The sequence below is a fragment of the Orcinus orca genome, chromosome 1 (assembly GCF_937001465.1).
Source record: "Orcinus orca chromosome 1, mOrcOrc1.1, whole genome shotgun sequence".
NCBI lineage: Eukaryota > Metazoa > Chordata > Mammalia > Artiodactyla > Delphinidae > Orcinus > Orcinus orca.
In genome coordinates, this window is record NC_064559.1 from 198,793,339 (window position 1) to 198,811,815 (window position 18,477).

Genomic DNA, 18,477 nt, shown 5'->3' on the forward strand with positions numbered 1-18,477 from the left:
GCAGTGGTCATATAACAGCGGGCCCAGCAGACGGTGGCCCTCGGATCACATGTTTTCCTCGCTCTCCTGAGACCTCGTATTCAGAATCAATTGTATTCTCAGTAAACCCTGCAAGAAGATGTGCCTTTACCAATGGATGCTGAACACGAAGGTTTCTCCTCCTTCCAGTACACTAGAATTCCAGGTAATGAGAAACATTAAAGTGGGCTTTGGTCAATTTATTCTGCAGACAAGAGCTCCCGTGGGCTGTTCCAACTTCAGCTGTTCTGCTTCTCCAGCCATCTCTCCCTCTGGCCGGGCCCCCTGGGGCTCTCCTGGGCCCCTTCCTGGTCCTGCTGGAGCCGCCTCCCTTCATTTTCCCCACCTGTGTGTCCCAGGTGCTCCTGGGAATCTTGGAGGTTGGGGCTCAGTGGCCAATGTTTAGGAAGAGGCCCTGGTGGCTTATGGAGGTCTAGCCCAGAACCAGCAGGGTCAGCTTGAGGGGTCATTGGGGGTCAACTGGCCCTCGGAACCAGGATTGGGATAAGGCTGTGCCCCTGAACTTGGCTGGGGTCCTGGTACCTGTCCCCCATTCAAAGCTCAAGCAAGGTGATGGCCATCCCTGCGGACATGGGCATCCTGGGCCTCAGAGCACCAGTCCCGAGTTCCATTTCCACACTGGGCTTCTGCAGCCCAACGGGGGCAAAGATGCAGCTAAGAAGTCCATCCAGTGGAGGAGAAAGGACTGGAATTCACCTCCTGCTGGCCAGATTCCCAGGCCACCTGATCTCCCAGAAATGGTCCATGGAGGATGGGTAGGGGATGTTTTTGCCTCTAGTTTTGCAGAAGGGGCCCAGCAGAGGGGCCACTAGACCCTGGTCTGGGGCACATCAGGGCCGGGCAAGGTCAGGACGGTGGGCAGGAGGGTGCCCTGCGGGGAGGGGAAGCTCTGTAGCTCCTCGGGCACAAACCTGGGTGAGACGTAGTCGGCCAGGAAGCAGAGGGTGCGCTGGCGCCCCACACAGTAGATGAGGTCGTCCACCACGGCACACTGGAAGGTGTCCGGGTAAGGGGTCCGATATGTGGCGCACTCGTACCAGAGGCGGGTGCTGGCGCTGCAGCGGTACACGCTGATGCCCAGGCTGCGGTTGAGGTCAAAGCGATAGAGAAAGCCTTTGACCGCCACCATCTGGGCTGTGCGGTCCTTGCCGCCCCCAGTGGGGCCGGCCCGCCAGCGCTGCTCCTGGGTGGAGAATCGGAACAGCAGGTAGCGCAGGGAGCCGCCGGTGACGAAGATCTCTCCGGCACACGCCGCGGCTGTGTGCGCCAGGGCAAAGGTGTCACTGGGGAGCGGCGGGGAAAAGGTCCAGCGGTCCAGGCGAGGGTCGTAGCGTTCCACCGTGTTCAGACACTCACCCCCGATGGCGTACAGGTGTCCATCCAGGGCCACCAGCTGGCAGTGAGGGCGGGCCTGGTTCAGAGGGCACACCTCACTCCAGATGCCCGTCAGCGGGTTGTAGCAGAAGACACGGTTGGAGGGCTGGTGCCCAAACCCCTGGCAACCGGACACGATGAAGAGATAATTGAAGAGGCTACAGACGGCACAGCCCCGGGACACAGCCTCAGGGGGCAGACGGGCCAGCGGGTGCCAGACATCCCGCTCGTCGTCATAGCAGCAGAGGCGGCTGGAGTCTTCCTGGGGGCACATGTCAGCCACCACCAGGTGCTTGCGGCCCCGGAGCCGTCTCTGGAGGATCAGCTCCCGCTCTGCCCCACTCAGGCACCCGTAGATGTCTGGGCTGCGCAGGACCTGGAGGTAGTTGTCACTCATCACCTTGTAGGCGGCTTCCTTCAGGGCCTCCAGGCTCTGCTTCTTGGCAAAGGCCAGCACCTCATAACAATTGCCCAGATCCAGGTGGGCACCTGGGGCTGATCCAGGGCTGAGTGGGAGGTGAAAGAAATTGGCCCCAGCCACAAAGTGCAGGTGGGGCTTCCCGCTGCTTCCAGCTGAGCTGGACCCAAGAGAACCCCGGGACATGGGGCTGGTGGGCAGGGCGCTCTGGTCTGGGCACGATGGAGCAGGGTCCCCAAAGCCTTTGAGCTGCAGCTGGAGCTCCGGGTTCTCCACGATCTGAAGGAGGCTCTGCTTCCTGCTGAAGCCTTGTGCAGAGGGTGACAGCACAGGCTCGGGGGGGGCGGCTGTCCCCACTCCACCTACTCTGTCATCGGCCTGGCCTCCCGAGGCTGCCCCCACTCCCAGGGGGCCTGGCCCTGACACAGGGGGTGGAGCCTCCGCCAGGGCTGCTGTTCTGGGGGCCAGCCTGTCCCTGGAGGTGGCCTGACGGGTGGATTCAACACAGTAGTCGTACACCTTGCGCTTCAGCCTGGGCCTGGCCCCCTCCATCTTCTCCGGTATGAAATTCTCCTCCACTCGAACCCGGGCCACAGACAAGAAGGTATAGGAGGCCTCGGTGGCTCCCTCCTGCTGACGCAGGGCCAGGCCCATGTCCGAGGCAGCCCGGAGGGCCCCAGCCTCTTCCCTGTGGACCCCTGTCACACGCGTAAAGACCCAGCTCTTGTTCATGTCACTCTTGCCTTCTGTGTGGGCCGCCCTGCACCGGTCGGAGGATTCCTGCTCCCCGGCCCGCAGCTGCTCCTGGGATCTGCTGTCCCGCCATGGGGCAAGCTCACCGCTCACACCGCTGCCGTCCGCTGCAGCAAGGCCAGTTAGGGAGCTTTGGGGTTCACTGCACCAATGGGCGCGACAGGGCAGCTTACCGCCAGCAGCTGTTCCGGCTTCCTGGCCACTGCCCCGAGGAGGTGCCAGGCCAGAGTCCCTGCACTGCCCACCCCGTTCCTCACCAGCACGTTTCCTCTCGGGTTTCCCAGTGGCTTGGGCTTCTGAGTCTGCAGGAGGTGCCTCTGTCGCCAGGACTCCGGGACCCTCCGGATTCTCCCAGCTGCAGCCCAGCGATACTCCGGCCCCCTTGCTTCCCCTCCGGCGTCTCAGGCCCCACTGTGGCGCCCCGGAAACAGCCTCCTGGATGGCAGGCTGCCTGGAGCCCTCTGCCTCGTCCTTGGCCTCAGCCTTGGCGTTCCCACCCCCCAGGGGGGCCTGGGCAGGCCTTGGCTTGTACAGCCTGTAGGCTGCGGTCGCCAGGAGCAGGGCAGCGGCAGACAGCACCACCTTGCCCGCCAGCTGCATGTCCAGATGGCAGCCCTGGGCCTCTGCTCCCTCTCCTGTGGGGAGCATGTTCCCAAGCCGACCTGGGGCAGAGGAATGTCAAGAATCTGATTAATGATTGCCCAGTGGGGAGTGGTTCCTAGTTCCTGCGGAGCTGAGAGGGACGGGGCCTTGGGCTGGCTCTGACCGGCTGCCCAGCGGAGGAGTTGTGGCAAAGGTGACTTTGAGCTGGCAGAGGGTGGCCGGTGGGGCTCAGGGCTGGCAGATCTCGGCTGCTGGCCCCCTTGGATCCTTCGCTGCTTTCCCTGGGAGTGGGAGGCCCCTGCCGGGGGGCTGAGCCTGTGATCAGCCACCCGAGCCGGCGGCAGCTGGAGAGGGTTAGGAGTGTCCAGCGGGTACCCAGAGAGGGAGGGAGCTCTTGACCAAACAGTCACCGGATGCCAGGAAAGGCACGGGGTTGGCGATTATTTGTGTGTGTGTTTTGTTTTCTCTTTTGCAAATCCGCTGGGCTGGGAGGGTTGGGTGTGGTGACTTGTGGGGCAGGTGGGGCCACGGCAGGCATGGCAGGAGAACCTCCCGGGTCTGTTTTCTTCCTGTTGACGTTGGTTGTTCCCCACGGTGGGGGGTGGGGTCCGCAGTCAGCAGCAGGTGAGGCTGAGCTGGGGACTGTGGCCAAACCACCTGAACTGGCTCCTGCATGACTCTGCCCTCCTTCCCTGCCTGATAAGTTGACTAAGAAAACCGGCCTTCCTGTGAGGAGTTGGGGAAAACACATGGCATTAGTACCTAGATCGGGGACAGACATGGGCCACAACCTCACCCTCTGAACCAGACAACCTCATATGGTGAGAGGCCAAGGGAGACTCACCCGCCGCTCATCTCACCGGCGCTGTGGGTTTCGGATCCAGGCCACACAGCTCTGCTACGTACCAGCAGTGTGACCTTAGGCAAGTGATTTCACCTCTCTGTGCCTCAGTTTCTTCATCTGAAAAATGGGGGTAACAGCATCTCATAAGGTTGTGGTGAGAACAAAATGGGTTAATGTGTGTAAAGGCCGTAGGGCTGATGACTCCCATAATTGTCATCAGTTGGACCTTTGGAAGCGCAGGTGTAATTCTGCCCCTCCCCAGACCGAGGTCTTTTTGGGGTCCCCAAATGCCAGGGCAGGGGTTTCAGCCTCATGCTACCTATGGGGGCTGATGGTGCCAGGTGGGCGGTCCCAGCACCCCCTGGTCCCACTGTTTCAGAGTCACTTAGAGTCTAGGTGGTGATGCCATCACTCTCGATTTCTAAATGTTGGCATTTAACTTTTAAATATGAGAATAAAAACCACTCTGAGGGCTTCTCTGGTGGCGCAGTGGTTGAGAGTCCGCCTGCAGATGCAGGGGACACGGGTTCGTGCCCCAGTCCGGGAAGATCCCACATGCCGCGGAGTGGCTGGGCCCGTGAGCCACGGCCGCTGAGCCTGCGCATCCGGAGCCTGTGCTCCGCAACGGGAGAGGCTGCAACAGTAAGAGGCCCACGTACCGCAAAAAAAAAAAAAAAACAACCCACTCTGAAATACAGAGTTTTCAGAGGAATATGTCTCTGAAACCTTGACTTGAGGAGAAAATCCTGATTCCTTATGATGTTGTTCACAACCCTCTACGCTCCAGCCTTAGTTTACCTTCCAAAATCATCCCCTGATCGCTGCTGTGCCTACCTGGCTCTGGGCTGGGGCTCAGGCTGCCTTCCCCTGTCTTTGCTGGTCCACATTCCTCCAGCCATCTGAGTCAGGTCAAAGGCTGCCTCCTGTGCCTCCTTCCTGGTGCCTCCCTCCTTCCCGCATCATCGTTTCCTTCTTGTTCTGTTGTTCTTCTATGCGCCTATCTTTCATCACACGGGCTGCGGCTCAAAGTACACACTGCTCTGCTGGATTCTAAGTCTCCAAGTAAGTTCAACTCTGGGGCCGGAGGCAAACTGGGACAAAAGTCAACATATTTGTGCCTTTCTGCGGGGAGGATGGGGGTGGACACTCAGGATGCATCTCATCTACTGTTCACTGTCCCGTTTGGGAGGGATACAATTGTCCTCCCCACTTTATGGCAGCTCCAATGTTATGTCAATTTGCCTGTAAAGGGATTTCTATCTTTTGTTTCCAGACTCCTGAATTTTACAGACTTGAATTCACCCAACAGGTAACACTGCCCCGGTAGTCAGGCGTTCTCTGCCTGTCTTGCTGGTGACGCGCAGCAGGGTTTTCTCGCTTTCCATCACGGTCACAATAGTGATTTACAATTATCGTTAGACGTGCAGATTTCCAAGCTCTGCCCCCAGATTTTATGATTCAGTAGGTTTGGGATGGCTTCCAGGAAATCCGCATTTTTAATAATCATCTCAGGAGATTCCAGTGGGTAGAGGAATGGAAAGTAAGTCAGTGTTTTTACTTGTCTGCTAAGAATTCCTCTTCACCCCTGGGTGGTGGGTGAGCAGTTGCCCCCTAGACCATCCAGTGGCGGGGAAAGGGGAATGGATCCTGGGTACTTTGTATGAGTGAAATAATCTCACCTTCCCAGTCATCCAGGAAGGTGGGTATTGTCATCGCCCTCATTTTACAGGTGAGGAAACCGAGGCGTAGAGGGATGCACCAATGTCGATGGAGGTTGTCAGTGGCAGAGTCTTGATTTATAACTAGGTGTCTCTAACTGCAAGACCCATTTATCTTCCTCTGGGAAGGAGCGGATGAGCTATAAAGGGGAATAAAAATGATTTGTCCAGTGGTGAAGTCAGGGCTTTGGGGACTGATGTGGACCGCCCCCCTCCCAGGGGCCAAGCTACCATTTCAGCAGTAAGGGCAGCTTTGGGCCTCCCATACCCTCAGAGAGGGAGACTTGTGGCATGCCCTCCTGAGTGCTGTGACCTGGCGTTGTCCTCTCAGATGCCACCAAGGGAGCAGTGTCTCAGCCCCTTTCATGGGCTGCTTCCCACCCAAGAAAGGCTCCATGTGTCCCGGAGCACCCTCCCTATAGCCACAGCTTAAAGGCTTTGGGTCAGACAACCGCTCTTTCCATTTGGAACTGTACCCCTGGGTATTGGATGTGGCCAAACCAGGCCCCTGGGTGGCCAGGAGAAAGTGAAAGGGCCACTGGGAGCAGAAGACCCAGCCCCAGCCCTGGGGAAGGACTTACATCCAGATCTGGAAGATGGCGCATATGCCTGAGAAACGATCAAGTCACAGTGTATCACAAAGGAAAAATTAAAAAGGTGACTTGTCAACAGGTGCTTATTGACAAAGTACAACCAGACTATTCGATGGCCAGGGAGGCTGGAACAAGGGGCATCAGAAGAGAGGTCAGGAGAGGATTCCAGAAAGAGGTGTTTAGCATTGAATATTTTGATAAAAGAAAGAGGGGGCAGAGACTGATTGATTGATTGATTGATAGGACAGTTATTACCAGATGTTTACCATGTACCAGGCCCTGTGCAGTGACCTAGGTTAAGAGACACCCATGGAGCCTGAACCTGTGGGAACTGCTGACTCTGGGGGAAGAAGATGCTTAGCAAGAAGGTGGTGAAGTGTGATGATGCTCGTAGGTGAGTGTGTCTGGGGGAGAGGGAAGCAGGAGTCCCTGTGCCAGGCCAGGACACGAGAGTGGAGAGGGTACTTGGTAGGCAGAACAGGGAGGACCAAGAAGAGGGAAATAGCAAGGGGTGAGGAATACAGGGGGACGTGAGAGCTGTGACAATGCATGAGACCTCCAGACTGGATCTTGGGGCTGGGTGCAGGCTGTGCGTATGAGGGTGGAGGGTCGGGTGACACTGATATGAATCCTGGCTTAGCACTTCCTTTGTTGGAGGGTGGAAGTAACACCTGTGAAACAGCTGAGCGCAGAGGGGACCTTCAGTAAAGGAGGCTTCCTGCTGTCTGCCCTCCATTCTGGTCCCCAGTGACCACGGCCACGTGAGATAGTTATAAAATGTAGGCTTTATTATTCAGGTATGGTGAGGCCAACAGATCAGGAGATGACTGCTCTTGGAAAGGTAGCTTGTTACAGTTCCCTAGGGGAGCCCCTACCCTGTGCTGTACAGGGCCACATGAGGATGCACCAGGGTCACCAGGAGGCAGAGGAAGGAGGGGGAGTGGGAAGCATGGACTTTACTATGTTTTTCATGGGAAGGTAGGGTAAAGGATGGGCAAGGTAGGGTAGGCTTAGAAGTGGCTAGCTTGAATAATTTCAGGGGACCCTGGGGCTGTCTTTATTTGTCTCACTTCTGGTCCTGGAGTGATTAGGGAAGGGGCCACTGGCCCTGAGGTATAAGAGCCTTATAAGAGCCTATAAAGGAGGTGGCAGGGGAAGGATTTGGACTGGTTCATTTGCATATGAGAGGTGTACTCCTAGGTGAGTCATTGGCCATCTCTAGGAACTAGCTAGCCTTCGGAGCTCACTGTCAGCTCAGCAGGCCCCAGATGCCCAAGTTCTCTATCAAGAAGATATAGTTACTACAGGGAGTCAGAAGACCAGAAGCGAGAGACTAGGGACTTTGGGATCTCTAAGAGGCTGCCGGCTCCCCCACTGGATGGTTGGGAGTGAGTTTGGGCTCTACCCTGAAGTCTAATCCCACCTGGCATGTGAGCACAACGCTCCTGCCAGCTGACTTCAAAGTCCATAAATTACAGCTTTTTTTCCTCCAGTCCATTTGGAAAAAGTGAAATGAACAAATGAAGACAGGAGCAAAATTAAAAGATAATTGGAAGTCTATATTGGGCTTCTGTGGATGTGCGTGCCGGCTGCCAATCTGGTCTCTCCGTGCGGGCAGGATCAATTGAGAACTCTTCGGCTGGCTGCGGGGGGGGGGGGGGGGCGGATAAAACAGAGACAAATGCGAGCCATGCAAATAAACGGACGCATCTTCCAGCGATTAGCTCTGCATTCCATCGTGCCGGTGCCTCCTCCGGTCTGCTCAGCCTGATGCGTCTGTGTGTTCCAAGGTGGAGGTGGACTCCAGGTGGGTGCGACAAGTGAGGGCCTGAGTGGAGGGTCCGAGGTGGCGAAGAGCTGGGCGCGGGCACCTTGGGAGGAGAGGTGTGTGTGCAGAGAGTGGGTGGAGACGTCAGAGAGGGAGTCGGGGAGTTGTGTGGCCTTATACACAGACATGCACACACAGACACACACACACGCATGTGAACACATATGCATGTGTGCACACATGAATGCACGCGCAGCACACATACCCATGCATACACACATGTGTACACACATGTATACAGATGTGCATGCACACCGTGTACATGTGTGTGTATGAATGTACATGTATGCGTGCACGCACGCATGCACACATACACACTTGAGGGAGACCATGGACTTTTAAATCCAGAAGTGTCATCAATAAATGGATCCTGTCTGATGGGGAGACTAAGTCCTAGCTGTCTGTCCAGCTGGGACTAGAACACAGGGCATCAGACTGGGTCTAGGGGTGGAGGATTAGGTCAAGGATAAGTTGCCACTTGTCGGAAGGGTACTCAGTATTTGATGGTGGTAATGGTGGTTCTCTACACTCACCCAGAGGCCTTTCCTCGAGAAGCTCTCCTTAACATATGTTGGGCTTTTTTACCCTCAGCGTCCCTGGGCTGCACCGCCAGCTGATGTGCACGGCTGCATCCACACGGGTTGTTAAATGTTGACCTATTTCCATTCGGGTTGGTGAATAGCCACCGCCCCAAGCCCACCAGCCTGGCTGCCGTTCCCCCAGCACCCCCTCTGTCCTCCCCACCATTTACGAACTAGAAGTCAATGCTTGGTATCACAGGCTCCTCCAATGCTGCACCACTCAGCTAGGGCAGGACCACGCTACACCAGGAGGTAAAGTGCCGAATATTCCCCCATGCCACTGGCTCCGCCCCAACCCCCAGGCTCCTGTTCTGCTCCGTCTAGGGTGATGCTGGCACAAGAGTTCCTGGACTGAGGATGCCACCTTAGCTGGGATTCTGAGCCTGCAAATGTAAGGCCAAACAGGGACCCTGGTGGATGTGCCACGGTGAATGCCATTTGCTGCTGAGCCCCGAGTGCTAAGCTCACCCCTTCCTGGGCATCCCGTCAAATTTTCCATTCACGTGACTTGAGCAAATAGCTGTCACGGTTGTTATGGGCACAGCCCTTGACCGGGCACTTCTCACTGTACCACCCAGTGCAGATGGCATTGTCATCCCCATTTTATAGATGAGGGCACTGAGGCTCCCAGGAGTCACGGTGATCTCGCCCAGGGCCCTGCAGCTTGTGAGTGGTACGCAGGTGGGGCTGAAACCACTGTCCTCTCTGACCCTGAACCCTGCATCCACCCAGCCCACCTGCTACCTGCTGCCAAAGTTCACCTCCACAGAAACCCAAGGCAGGACCAACATTGCTCTCCAAGGAGACAGACAGGTCACTGTAGTTCCTTGACGTTCTGGGAGGAGCAGAGGCCAGTGGTGAGTGAGGCCAGGATTTTGGAGAAGACAAAGCATGCTGTAGCAGCCAGAAAAGGGGTCTGGCCTGGAGAGGGGATTTCAAAGAGCTGGGAATGCCAAGGGCGTGAAGAAATGTCCTATTTACGATTTCCTCTGCACAGACCATTAGGAAGTGGAATAATGGATGTGATACGTGCCTGTGAATTTGATGGGGAAATTGAATGTGAAACGATTCATGGATGCTGTTTGAAACGGCAGATTGCATCCTGATTTTTACTCCTGGGGTGGGATGAAATGAACCAAAGGGAGCACCGCGAGGTTTGCGTATGTGGCATAAGCCGTGCTCGCACACAGACAGAGCTTTCATGAAAGGCTCAGAGCCAAGAGTGATAGTAGTAATAATGATGATCATAACCAGTATTTCCTGGGTACCCGCTCTGTGCCAGGCTCTGTGCTCTGCCTAGGCTGCAGGCACCATCTTCTTTCATCTTCACACAGACCTAGAGGGGAGTTAAGACCCATTCCACAGATGAGGGATCTGAGGCTTAGTTTCTTGCTCAAGGTCAAGTCAGTTTTACCCCAAAGCCATTCTCTAGAAACCCCTGTCAGCATGCAGGATCTCAGGCCCTACCCCAGCCTCAGAAAATCAGAATCCTCCTGTTAACCAGATCCCTATGTGAAGCACTATAAACACGCCCATACTCCCAAGAACCAATCAGCTGTATGACCTTGCGTATCATCAAGAGCATGTTTCTTCTCTTGCCCTGAGTCAGAGAGAGGTGACACCTTTGTCACTGACCCCTTGACATCTGAGCTCCCACAACAACCTTAATATACATCACTACTTATTCTGACTGAAAATCCCTGTGCCTTTGTTTTCCCATCTCTCAAACAGGCATGACGTCATCCCTCTATGGGGTTATTGTCAGAAAACACAGTAGGATGCCTAGGAGGGCACCTGGTGCGGGTGTACAGAGGGGTTGATGAGTGTATATAAAATGAATTGATGGATCATACTGGAACCCATCATTGTCAAAGGCTGGTTGTGTGCCTTGTCCTGGGCTAAGTGCTCCAGAGGTAGCTTCTCATTAAAGCGAATTTTCACAGCCTCACCAAGGAGGCATGGTTATCCCTGTCTTGCAAGGAAGAAACCCTGAGAGGTTAAGTTATTTGCCTAAAAGCACACAGCTAGGAAATGGCAGCCCTGAGATTCAAACCAGGCGCCTTTAGATCTGAAGCCAGGCTGTGTCTCCCTCATGTCATGGCTCGCGTCTCCTCCTCCTGCAATATTCCAGACAGTCACCAGCCCTGAGTGCCCTTCCAGGGGCAGCACACTCCCTGGAGCTGGCTGTCCACGGAGCCCCATCCTGGTCGCTCATCTCTCCCCTCCGCTCTCTCCCGCTTCTTCCGCAACCCATGTTCCGAGTTGCCACTTGCCTGCTCCAGGAGTTCCTGTGGCTCCCCGGGGCCTCCCCTCTCAAATCTAAATGGCTCAATCTGTTCTCCAAGGTCCCTTCGACGCCCCGACATCATTTGTCACTGTTTCCAAACACCCATTCTGCTCCAGCCAAGCTCATCTGTTTACTGTCTCCTTGTCCCTGTTGTCGCACAGGCCACTTCTCCCATTCCTGGCGCTTTTTCCCACATCTCTGCTGTTCTGTTCACTTTTGCAAAACCCCAGATCAAAACTGGGCCTTCTCTATAGGAACTCAAACCAAGGCAGCAGTTTTTGACTCATTCTGGGGACCAGGCCCCTCTGAGGACCTACTGGAAGTTATAGACCCTTGCTGGAAAAGTGCACATACCCATAATATTTCACATGCAAATTCTGGAAGTCTCCAGACTCTTGGAGTCCTAGTTAAGAACCCCTGAGCTAGGGGAAGTACATGCTAAGCTTTTGGAAGGATGTGTCAAACTGGCTTTTGGGGTGAAAAATAGGCCAGCCTAGGGGGGCACGTTTTGAAGTATGTGCTTTGCGTTTACTTCAAGAAGAAAAATGGGTCTCTGGCCAGATCAGTTTAGAAAACACTGCTTTGTGACCTCTGAGCTCAATTTCTTCACTTGTAAAATGGGGCCAATAAAACCTGCTTTTATATAAGTTGTCATGGTGATTGGATGAGTTGCCTTGTGGTATATCGAGGACCACCTTCTCTTTGGGCCCCTGCATCTTTTTTTTTATAAGTTTCTACTTAGGATGTTTTTAAAATTTTATTTATTTATTTATTTATGGCTGTGTTGGGTCTTCGTTTCTGTGCGAGGGCTTTCTCTAGTTGCGGCAAGCAGGGGCCACTCTTCATCGCGGTGCACGGGCCTCTCACTGTCGCAGCCTCTCTTGTTATGGAGCACAGGCTCCAGACGCGCAGGCTCAGTAGTTGTGGCTCACGGGCCTAGTTGCTCCGCGGCATGTGGGATCTTCCCAGACCAGGGCTCGAACCTGTGTCCCCTGCATTGGCAGGCAGATTCTCAACCACTGGGCCACCAGGGAAGCCCGGACCCCTGCATCTGGTGTACTTTTCAAGAGGCCACCAGGAGGGGGAGAAGCTGAGACTCCCTGCTGCCCATCGCCAGTGGAGAGTAGGGTCCCAGGGAGCTGGGAGCCTGGTGAGCGTGACTGTGGCTCCCAGTTTTTCCTCTAAGCCAGCAGAAGGGGCTGTGGAAGAGAGCCAAGGTAGCCCTTGCTAGGAGAGCAGCTGCTGCAGCCCTGAGTCTGGCTCTGACTCTTGTGTCCACAGGGACTAGAGAGCTGGTCTGGCCCCAGAGAGGCAGGGCAGGTTTGTGTTTCACAGCCCTGAGCCTCTAAATGGAGCTAACTCCGCGCAGCCAGGGGCCTTACTGGCCCATTAGCGCTGCTCTGGACAATTGCAAATCAACGCTCTGAAAAGAGACAGCTGTCCAGGTGCAGAAGGGGGACAGAGCGGCCCCAGCCAAGCCGCAGAAGGCCAGAGGAGGGAGGGGAGGCTGTGGGAAGAGCAGCCAGGGTAGCCTGGGGCCAGGGGCTGGGGCAGGGGGAGCCGTGCAGGGCATCCACACGACCTCCGCTAGGGGCCGGATTCCGGGCTGGTTCTGGGGATGCAGGAGTAAATGGAGAATGAGTGGCAGCTTCATTGAGCACCTACTATGTGTCAGCCACTGGGCTAGGAACCCCACATTCTCTGTCTTTTAATCCTCTTCCGTACATGCAGACTAGGCTATGTGTTCAACCAAATCCCGGTTCAGTTTCCCCTTCCTGAGCACACAGGAAAACTACATTTCCTATCCCCCTCTGCAGTGGCGGGGGCATTTGATGGAGTTATGGCCTAGAAAGAGCAAGCAGAAGTGACCTGAGTGGCTTCCGGGTTGAGGCAGCGAAGAAGCCGTGGGCAGCCTCCTCTCCTCACACCCCCTGCCGGGGTGATCTCAGAGGCCACATGTCCCAGATGGACATGTGAGGTTGTGACCATAAACTGGTATTGGGTTAAACCACTGAGATTTCAGGATTTGCTAGTTGCAGGAGCCAGTGTCAATTTCCCGGGCTAATATGCAGTTCACTGGTAGAATGGCTTGTTCCCACTTTGCAGATGGGGAAACTGAAGTTCAGACAGGGTTATTCACCTAGCCAGCAGGCTCAGCCTCAGACCCTGTGCCCTATTATACCCACTCTACCCCTCCAGAAACTCAGGGTCTAGAGGGGCAGGACAACATCAGAGCAAATCATGATGAAACGCGACAGGGGGTACATGGGGTGCTATGGAAACAAGGAGCAAAGAGCCAGGGATTTTGGGGAGAGGGGCTTCTCAGAGCTGAGTCATGAGGGGTACGACAGGTGGACCAGGCAGGGAAAGGATAGTCAAAGCAGAGGGCCCCCTGGGTGCAAAAGCCCTGAGGTCTGTGTGTAGCAATGGTTCTAAGCATTTGAAAACATATGGGATGTTGACATAGCCAGAGTTAGCCTCCAACTGGGTGGCAATGACAGGGAGACTAAATGAGTTCCAGGACTTACAGCAAGAAAGCTTGAGATAAGAACCAAGGAAGGAATTCCCTTGACTGGAACTGTTAAAAAACAAAATTTATGAGTAAACGCAAAGCTCCAATTGGCCTTATTAAGCAATTCATGAATCAGGCAGCATCTCATCTGGCAAACAGGGAGATACTCTGAGGGGTTACACAACATGGAAGGCTGTTACAGTAAGGAGCGGAGGGACAAGGTAAGGAAGTCATCAGCAAGGAAAAGTGAGAGTTCATTGGAGGAAAATAAAAGTTGAGGTGAAGACAGCTTCTCATTGGCTGAGCTGTGGCGTTTTCTATTGGCTGGGCTTGTTGCTGGGCAAGAAGGAAGTCTTCCTCCCTCTGGGGCAATAAAGTAGCTGGGCTACCTGTTTGGGAACGCAAGGCACATCTCTTCCTATTGGGGTCAGTGACTGATATCTTTCTGTTGGAGTCAGTAACTGATGTTTTTCTGTTGGGATAACTGACGTCTTCCTGTTTGGGGTAATTCACACGAGTGATAGAGCGTGAGAGCTCCCTCTACGGTCCTTCCTGACTCCAATTTTGGTTGAGGTTTCCTTTCATTAACTTTCAAGGAAGGTTTCAAAAATGATACAAGGTGATACCTCATTGTAGTTTTGATTTGCATTTCTCTCTGATTAGTGATGTTGAGCATCCTTTCATTTGTTTGTTGGCAATCTGTATGTCTTCTCTGGAGAAATGTCTATTTAGGTCTTCTGCCCATTTTTGGGTTGGGTTCTTTGTTTGATATTTAGCTGCATGTGCTGCTTGTAAATTTTGATTCACTTTGTTATACAGCAGAAACTAACACACCATTGTAAAGCAATTATCCTCCAATAAAGATGTTAAAAAAAAATAATAATACGAGGTGTGGGATTCCCCCCATCAATAGTCACCAAGAGCTGGGAGAAAATGAGAGAGGTGGTGTTTCCAATTTGGAGAGAGGAGAGCCTAAATTGTGTTTCCTTGCGCATATCCCCCAGGTGGGACCCCATTCTTTCTGTCCCCCAACTCCCCAGGAGCATGGTCCTCTTCTGTATTCTGAGTTCTAATTTCCCAAGATCTATAATTTAAGGACTGTCCCAGCTCTGTACTCTGGGCTCCGTGATGCAAGGTGGTGAGGCTGTTTGCCAAAAGTTTTTCCTTCACATCCCTCTAGGTGGTGGTGGGTGAATACAGCTTATTTTATTCTCCATCTTCAGAGGTGTTGTGTTTCCATTTCCATCGCCGTCTGAGAGCCTGGGGGGGCGGGGAGAGGACAGATGAAGCACAAACCATAAAGGGCAGAGCCTCAACTTGTACTGTTTCTAGGCAGCAGGCTTGCTTCCAGCAATCAGAGCTGAAACAGACTTTGGAGGGCCCACGGTCCAACCCTCTCGTACTGCAGGTCAGAGATTGCATAAAAGGAGGCAACGCTCCAAAATCCACTTAAAGGGAACCATGTTCCCGGGCGGCTGCTTTAAGCTCTGAAAGGTCAGCTGAGGGACCCCACATCTGCAGCTGTCCTCACTCCCCCCATGTGCTTATGGGCTTCTCCCCCATCCCACAGCAAACCAGTGAGCTAGGAGCTGTTCACAGAAGAGACGCTGAGGCCCAAGAGGAAGTGACTCTGCCCAAGCCCTTCATCCCAGAGATGGAAGAGCTGGGATCACTGGCCAGTGAACCCCAAGGCTGCCCAGTAGGGGATGCAAGATGGTTTGGAAACCTCCAGGGCCCTCATCTCCAGGGAGCGCCAGCTGTGATGGGAGAGACCCTTTCCTACCTGGCAAGGTTCCCAACTGGGAAGGCATCTGAGACTAAAGCAGGGGCCCCCGTCTATCCCCAGGGACGACCAGCACCTCACAACTGTAACAGGTCCCCTCTGACTCCTCCCTTGGTAGCTGCCTTCCCCTTACTCCCCAGGTAAATGACTGGAGGGGAGCGTCTGGCTCTTAGCTGGTATTCAGGAAATCTTTGTTGAATAAACAAACGAATAAATGAGAACAGATAAATTACCATGTTAACAAGAGCAAACGAATACAGTCCAGATCAAGTTATAAGTTGTTTATAAGTACTGAGGGACAATGAGCTGATATCTACTGGGCCAGGATCCATCAGGGAGGGTTGGAAGGTGATACATCTGGAAGGAGGGGCTGTAACTTCACAGAGATTGCAGAGGAAGGGCTCTGGGGGAGGGAGAACAGGTCGGGCCAAGGTTCTGAGGTAAGGACGTGCAGCCCCAATGGGACGGAAGTAAGTGATCATGGTTGGAGCAGGGGACAGTGTCGGAGTGACATGAGTGGACACAGGGGAATGGAGTTCAGCAATTCATTTTTTCTTCAAGCTGTCCTCAGGGCTAGAGGGACAAGTCCGTTGTGTTGAGTTAGATGTCAGATAAGGCTTGAAAATGAAAAAAATGGAAAGAAAGATTAGAAAACTGTCCCCAGGATAGCTGAGTGATTTGGAGATTGGTCATCTCCAAAATACTGTGGTCAACCAGTTCCTTCAAAAGTCAGGGCACCCTGGGTTTGGGTCCCGGCATGGCCATGAAATAGGTGTGTGTTCTTGGGCAAGTGACTCCTGTTCCTGGAGCCTCAGTTTTCCCATCTGTAAAATGGGTGGAGAGTTGGAAATTTGACCCCTGTGGTGCAAGGTCCTGAATGTATGTTCCACCAGTGGGAACCTGCAGAGGACAGTGGGTGGGGAATCCGAGATTCTGTCGTTCTGGGGGCCGCCTCAGAGGTGCCTCTGTGGTGCCAGAAGTCATTGTGAGGGTCTCTTTGTCGGGACCCCACAATCCTCTGCTTCCTCTCTGGCCTTGGCTTCTGCCCCTGTAACGTTTCCCTAAGAGGCTGTGCTAGTCCTTTGCCAGACCAACAATTTGTCTTGGCCTTCAGGAGCCAGCCCAAGCATGAGCCCCTTCAGGTACTGCTTCTAGTTTTATTAAGTCTAGCAATGAAAATCGTAACATTGATTTTGCTCTTACCATGTGCCATGCCCTGTGTTAAGCAACTCATTTAATCCTGAACAACAACCCTGAAAGGTAGGTACTACAGGCAGACCTCGGAGATTCTGCAGGTTCAGTTCCAGACCACCGCAATAAAGCAAATATCACAATACGGTGAGCCACGAGGCTTTTTGGTTTCCCAGCGCATATAAAGTTATGTTTACACGATACTGTAGTCGATTAAGCGTGCAAGAGTGTTATGTCTAAAAACACAATGTATATACATTAATTTAAAAATACTTTATTGCTAAAAAATGCTAACCCATCTTCGGAGCCTTCAGCGAGTCCTAATCTTTTTGCTGGTGGAGGGTTTGAGATATTACAAGAATTACCAAAATGTGACTCAGAGACCTGAAGTGAGCAAATGCTTTTGGAAAAATGACATTGATAGACTTGTCCGACACAGGGTTGCCACAAACCTTCAATCTGTAAAAATGTAATATCTGGGAAATGCAATAAAATGAGGTCTGCCTGTAGTAATATTGTTCCTAGGTGGGAAAATTGAGGCTCAGAGGAGATCAGTAGTGTGGAGGGGAAGCCAGAGGTATGGGGGCGGGGCTGGCCACTTATTCTGCAGTGCAAGCCCTGACCTCCAGGCTTGGTTCAGTGTCTCCAGCCTGGGCACCCAAGGACAACGACCTCCCTCCTGCAGAGTTAAAGGGCAGGAAGGTGGCCTGAAGACCCGGGGTGGCCTCCTGGAACTGGTTTTTCTCGCTCTGAGCCTCAGCTTGAGGCAGAGACTGTGCCAGTTCTGGACGCTGAGGACTTGGAAATGGTTCTTTCGGAACTTTCCAGTCACGTGGTGTTGTTGTGCCTCTGTGGACTGGGCGGGGCCATGGGAGGCCCCTCAGGCTGGCACCTGCCATCTGTGATCAATGCATAGGACGCTTGCGGGCCAGGTGCCAGCAGAGCCAAGAGCACAGGCCTGGGAGTTGGAGGCCTGGACTGGACACAGTGCTGGCTTTCTTGGTCATCTGCTGAGTGGCTTTGGTCAGGCCCGTCCTGTTCTGGCCTCAGTTTTCCCATCTGTAAAATGAATGCATTGGGTAAATCCTAGCAACTTAGAGAGAACAGTCAACACAGCAGTGGCCGAGACTTGTATTGACATGGCGTGTGTGGTGACGAGGTGTGTGAGAGCGTGTGTCTATGAGTGTGTGAGCGCGGGGTCGGGAGAAGCTGGGCGCCTTCTCAGGTCAGAGGAGTTGGCATGTGAAAGACAGAGGGCGGGGGAAGAGTCCTGATGGACAGTCAGGAGGCCAGGCCCTCGTCCTGACTGCAGCACTGACTTGCTTGTGTCTCTGACCTGGCTGTACCTGCTCTCTGGGCATGTGGACCCCCATGTATAAAAGAAGAGCTTCGGGTTGAATAATCTCTAGTGTCCCTGTGGCTGTGAGTCTGATTCTGCAAAGACTTGTCTGAATGCTAACAGAGTGGCTGGGTGATTGGTGAAGTGATCAGTGTGTTGGAGTCAGGGGCATCCTGGGTATGACCTTGGCTTTGTCCCTTGCTGACCATGTAACCCTGGGTGGTCCCTTCGCCGGTCCCCTTCTTCATCGGGGACAGTGGCCGTAGTGCTGAGAGCCCACAACACTCTTAGGGGCCCATGACATGTTTTAATTTCTCTTTAAAACCAGAAATTAAAAATTGAACTTAGCCACTTCGGTTATATTCATGTTTGTATTAACACAGTCAGAAAATATCATTTTAAATAATTTTTCATATGAAAGAAGGCCCCGGGCCCCCAAAATTCACATGGGGCCTGGCTCTCCCGGGGTTTCTTCCTTGGAAAGAAGTGGGGTCCCTCCAGGATTGTTTAGAGTAAGAAATAATATCTGTGTGTGGAAGTGCCTGGCACGCAGGACATGCTCCTGCAAAACAGTGACTGGATATAAAGTGAGCGGTGTGGTGGCAGAGTAATGG

General features: G+C 53.6%; 1 protein-coding gene and 1 long non-coding RNA gene across 9 annotated transcripts in view; one reads left to right on the forward strand and one right to left on the reverse strand.

Moving 5' to 3' along the window:
- Positions 1-202: 202 nt before the first annotated feature.
- KLHDC7A (kelch domain containing 7A) lies at positions 203-4,147 on the reverse strand. Its single transcript, XM_033433095.2, has 2 exons — positions 4,032-4,147; positions 203-3,913 (listed from the first exon to the last, which is right to left on the reverse strand). The coding sequence occupies exon 2, from the start codon at positions 3,230-3,232 to the stop codon at positions 848-850; it is 2,385 nt and encodes a 794-aa protein (XP_033288986.1). The 5' UTR covers positions 3,233-3,913; positions 4,032-4,147; the 3' UTR covers positions 203-847.
- Positions 4,148-5,099: 952 nt separating this feature from the next.
- The window catches only part of LOC117202373 (uncharacterized), a 62,142-nt gene continuing 48,764 nt past the window's right edge, over positions 5,100-18,477 (forward strand). For 7 of the 8 annotated variants that reach the window (XR_007475722.1, XR_007475725.1, XR_007475720.1 and 4 more), the window contains exons 1-2: positions 5,100-6,736; positions 9,076-9,142. This is a non-coding gene — a long non-coding RNA (uncharacterized LOC117202373). Of the gene's footprint in view, positions 6,737-8,950; positions 18,211-18,477 lie in introns of those variants that run through there. The other variant, XR_007475724.1, reaches the window with a different exon arrangement.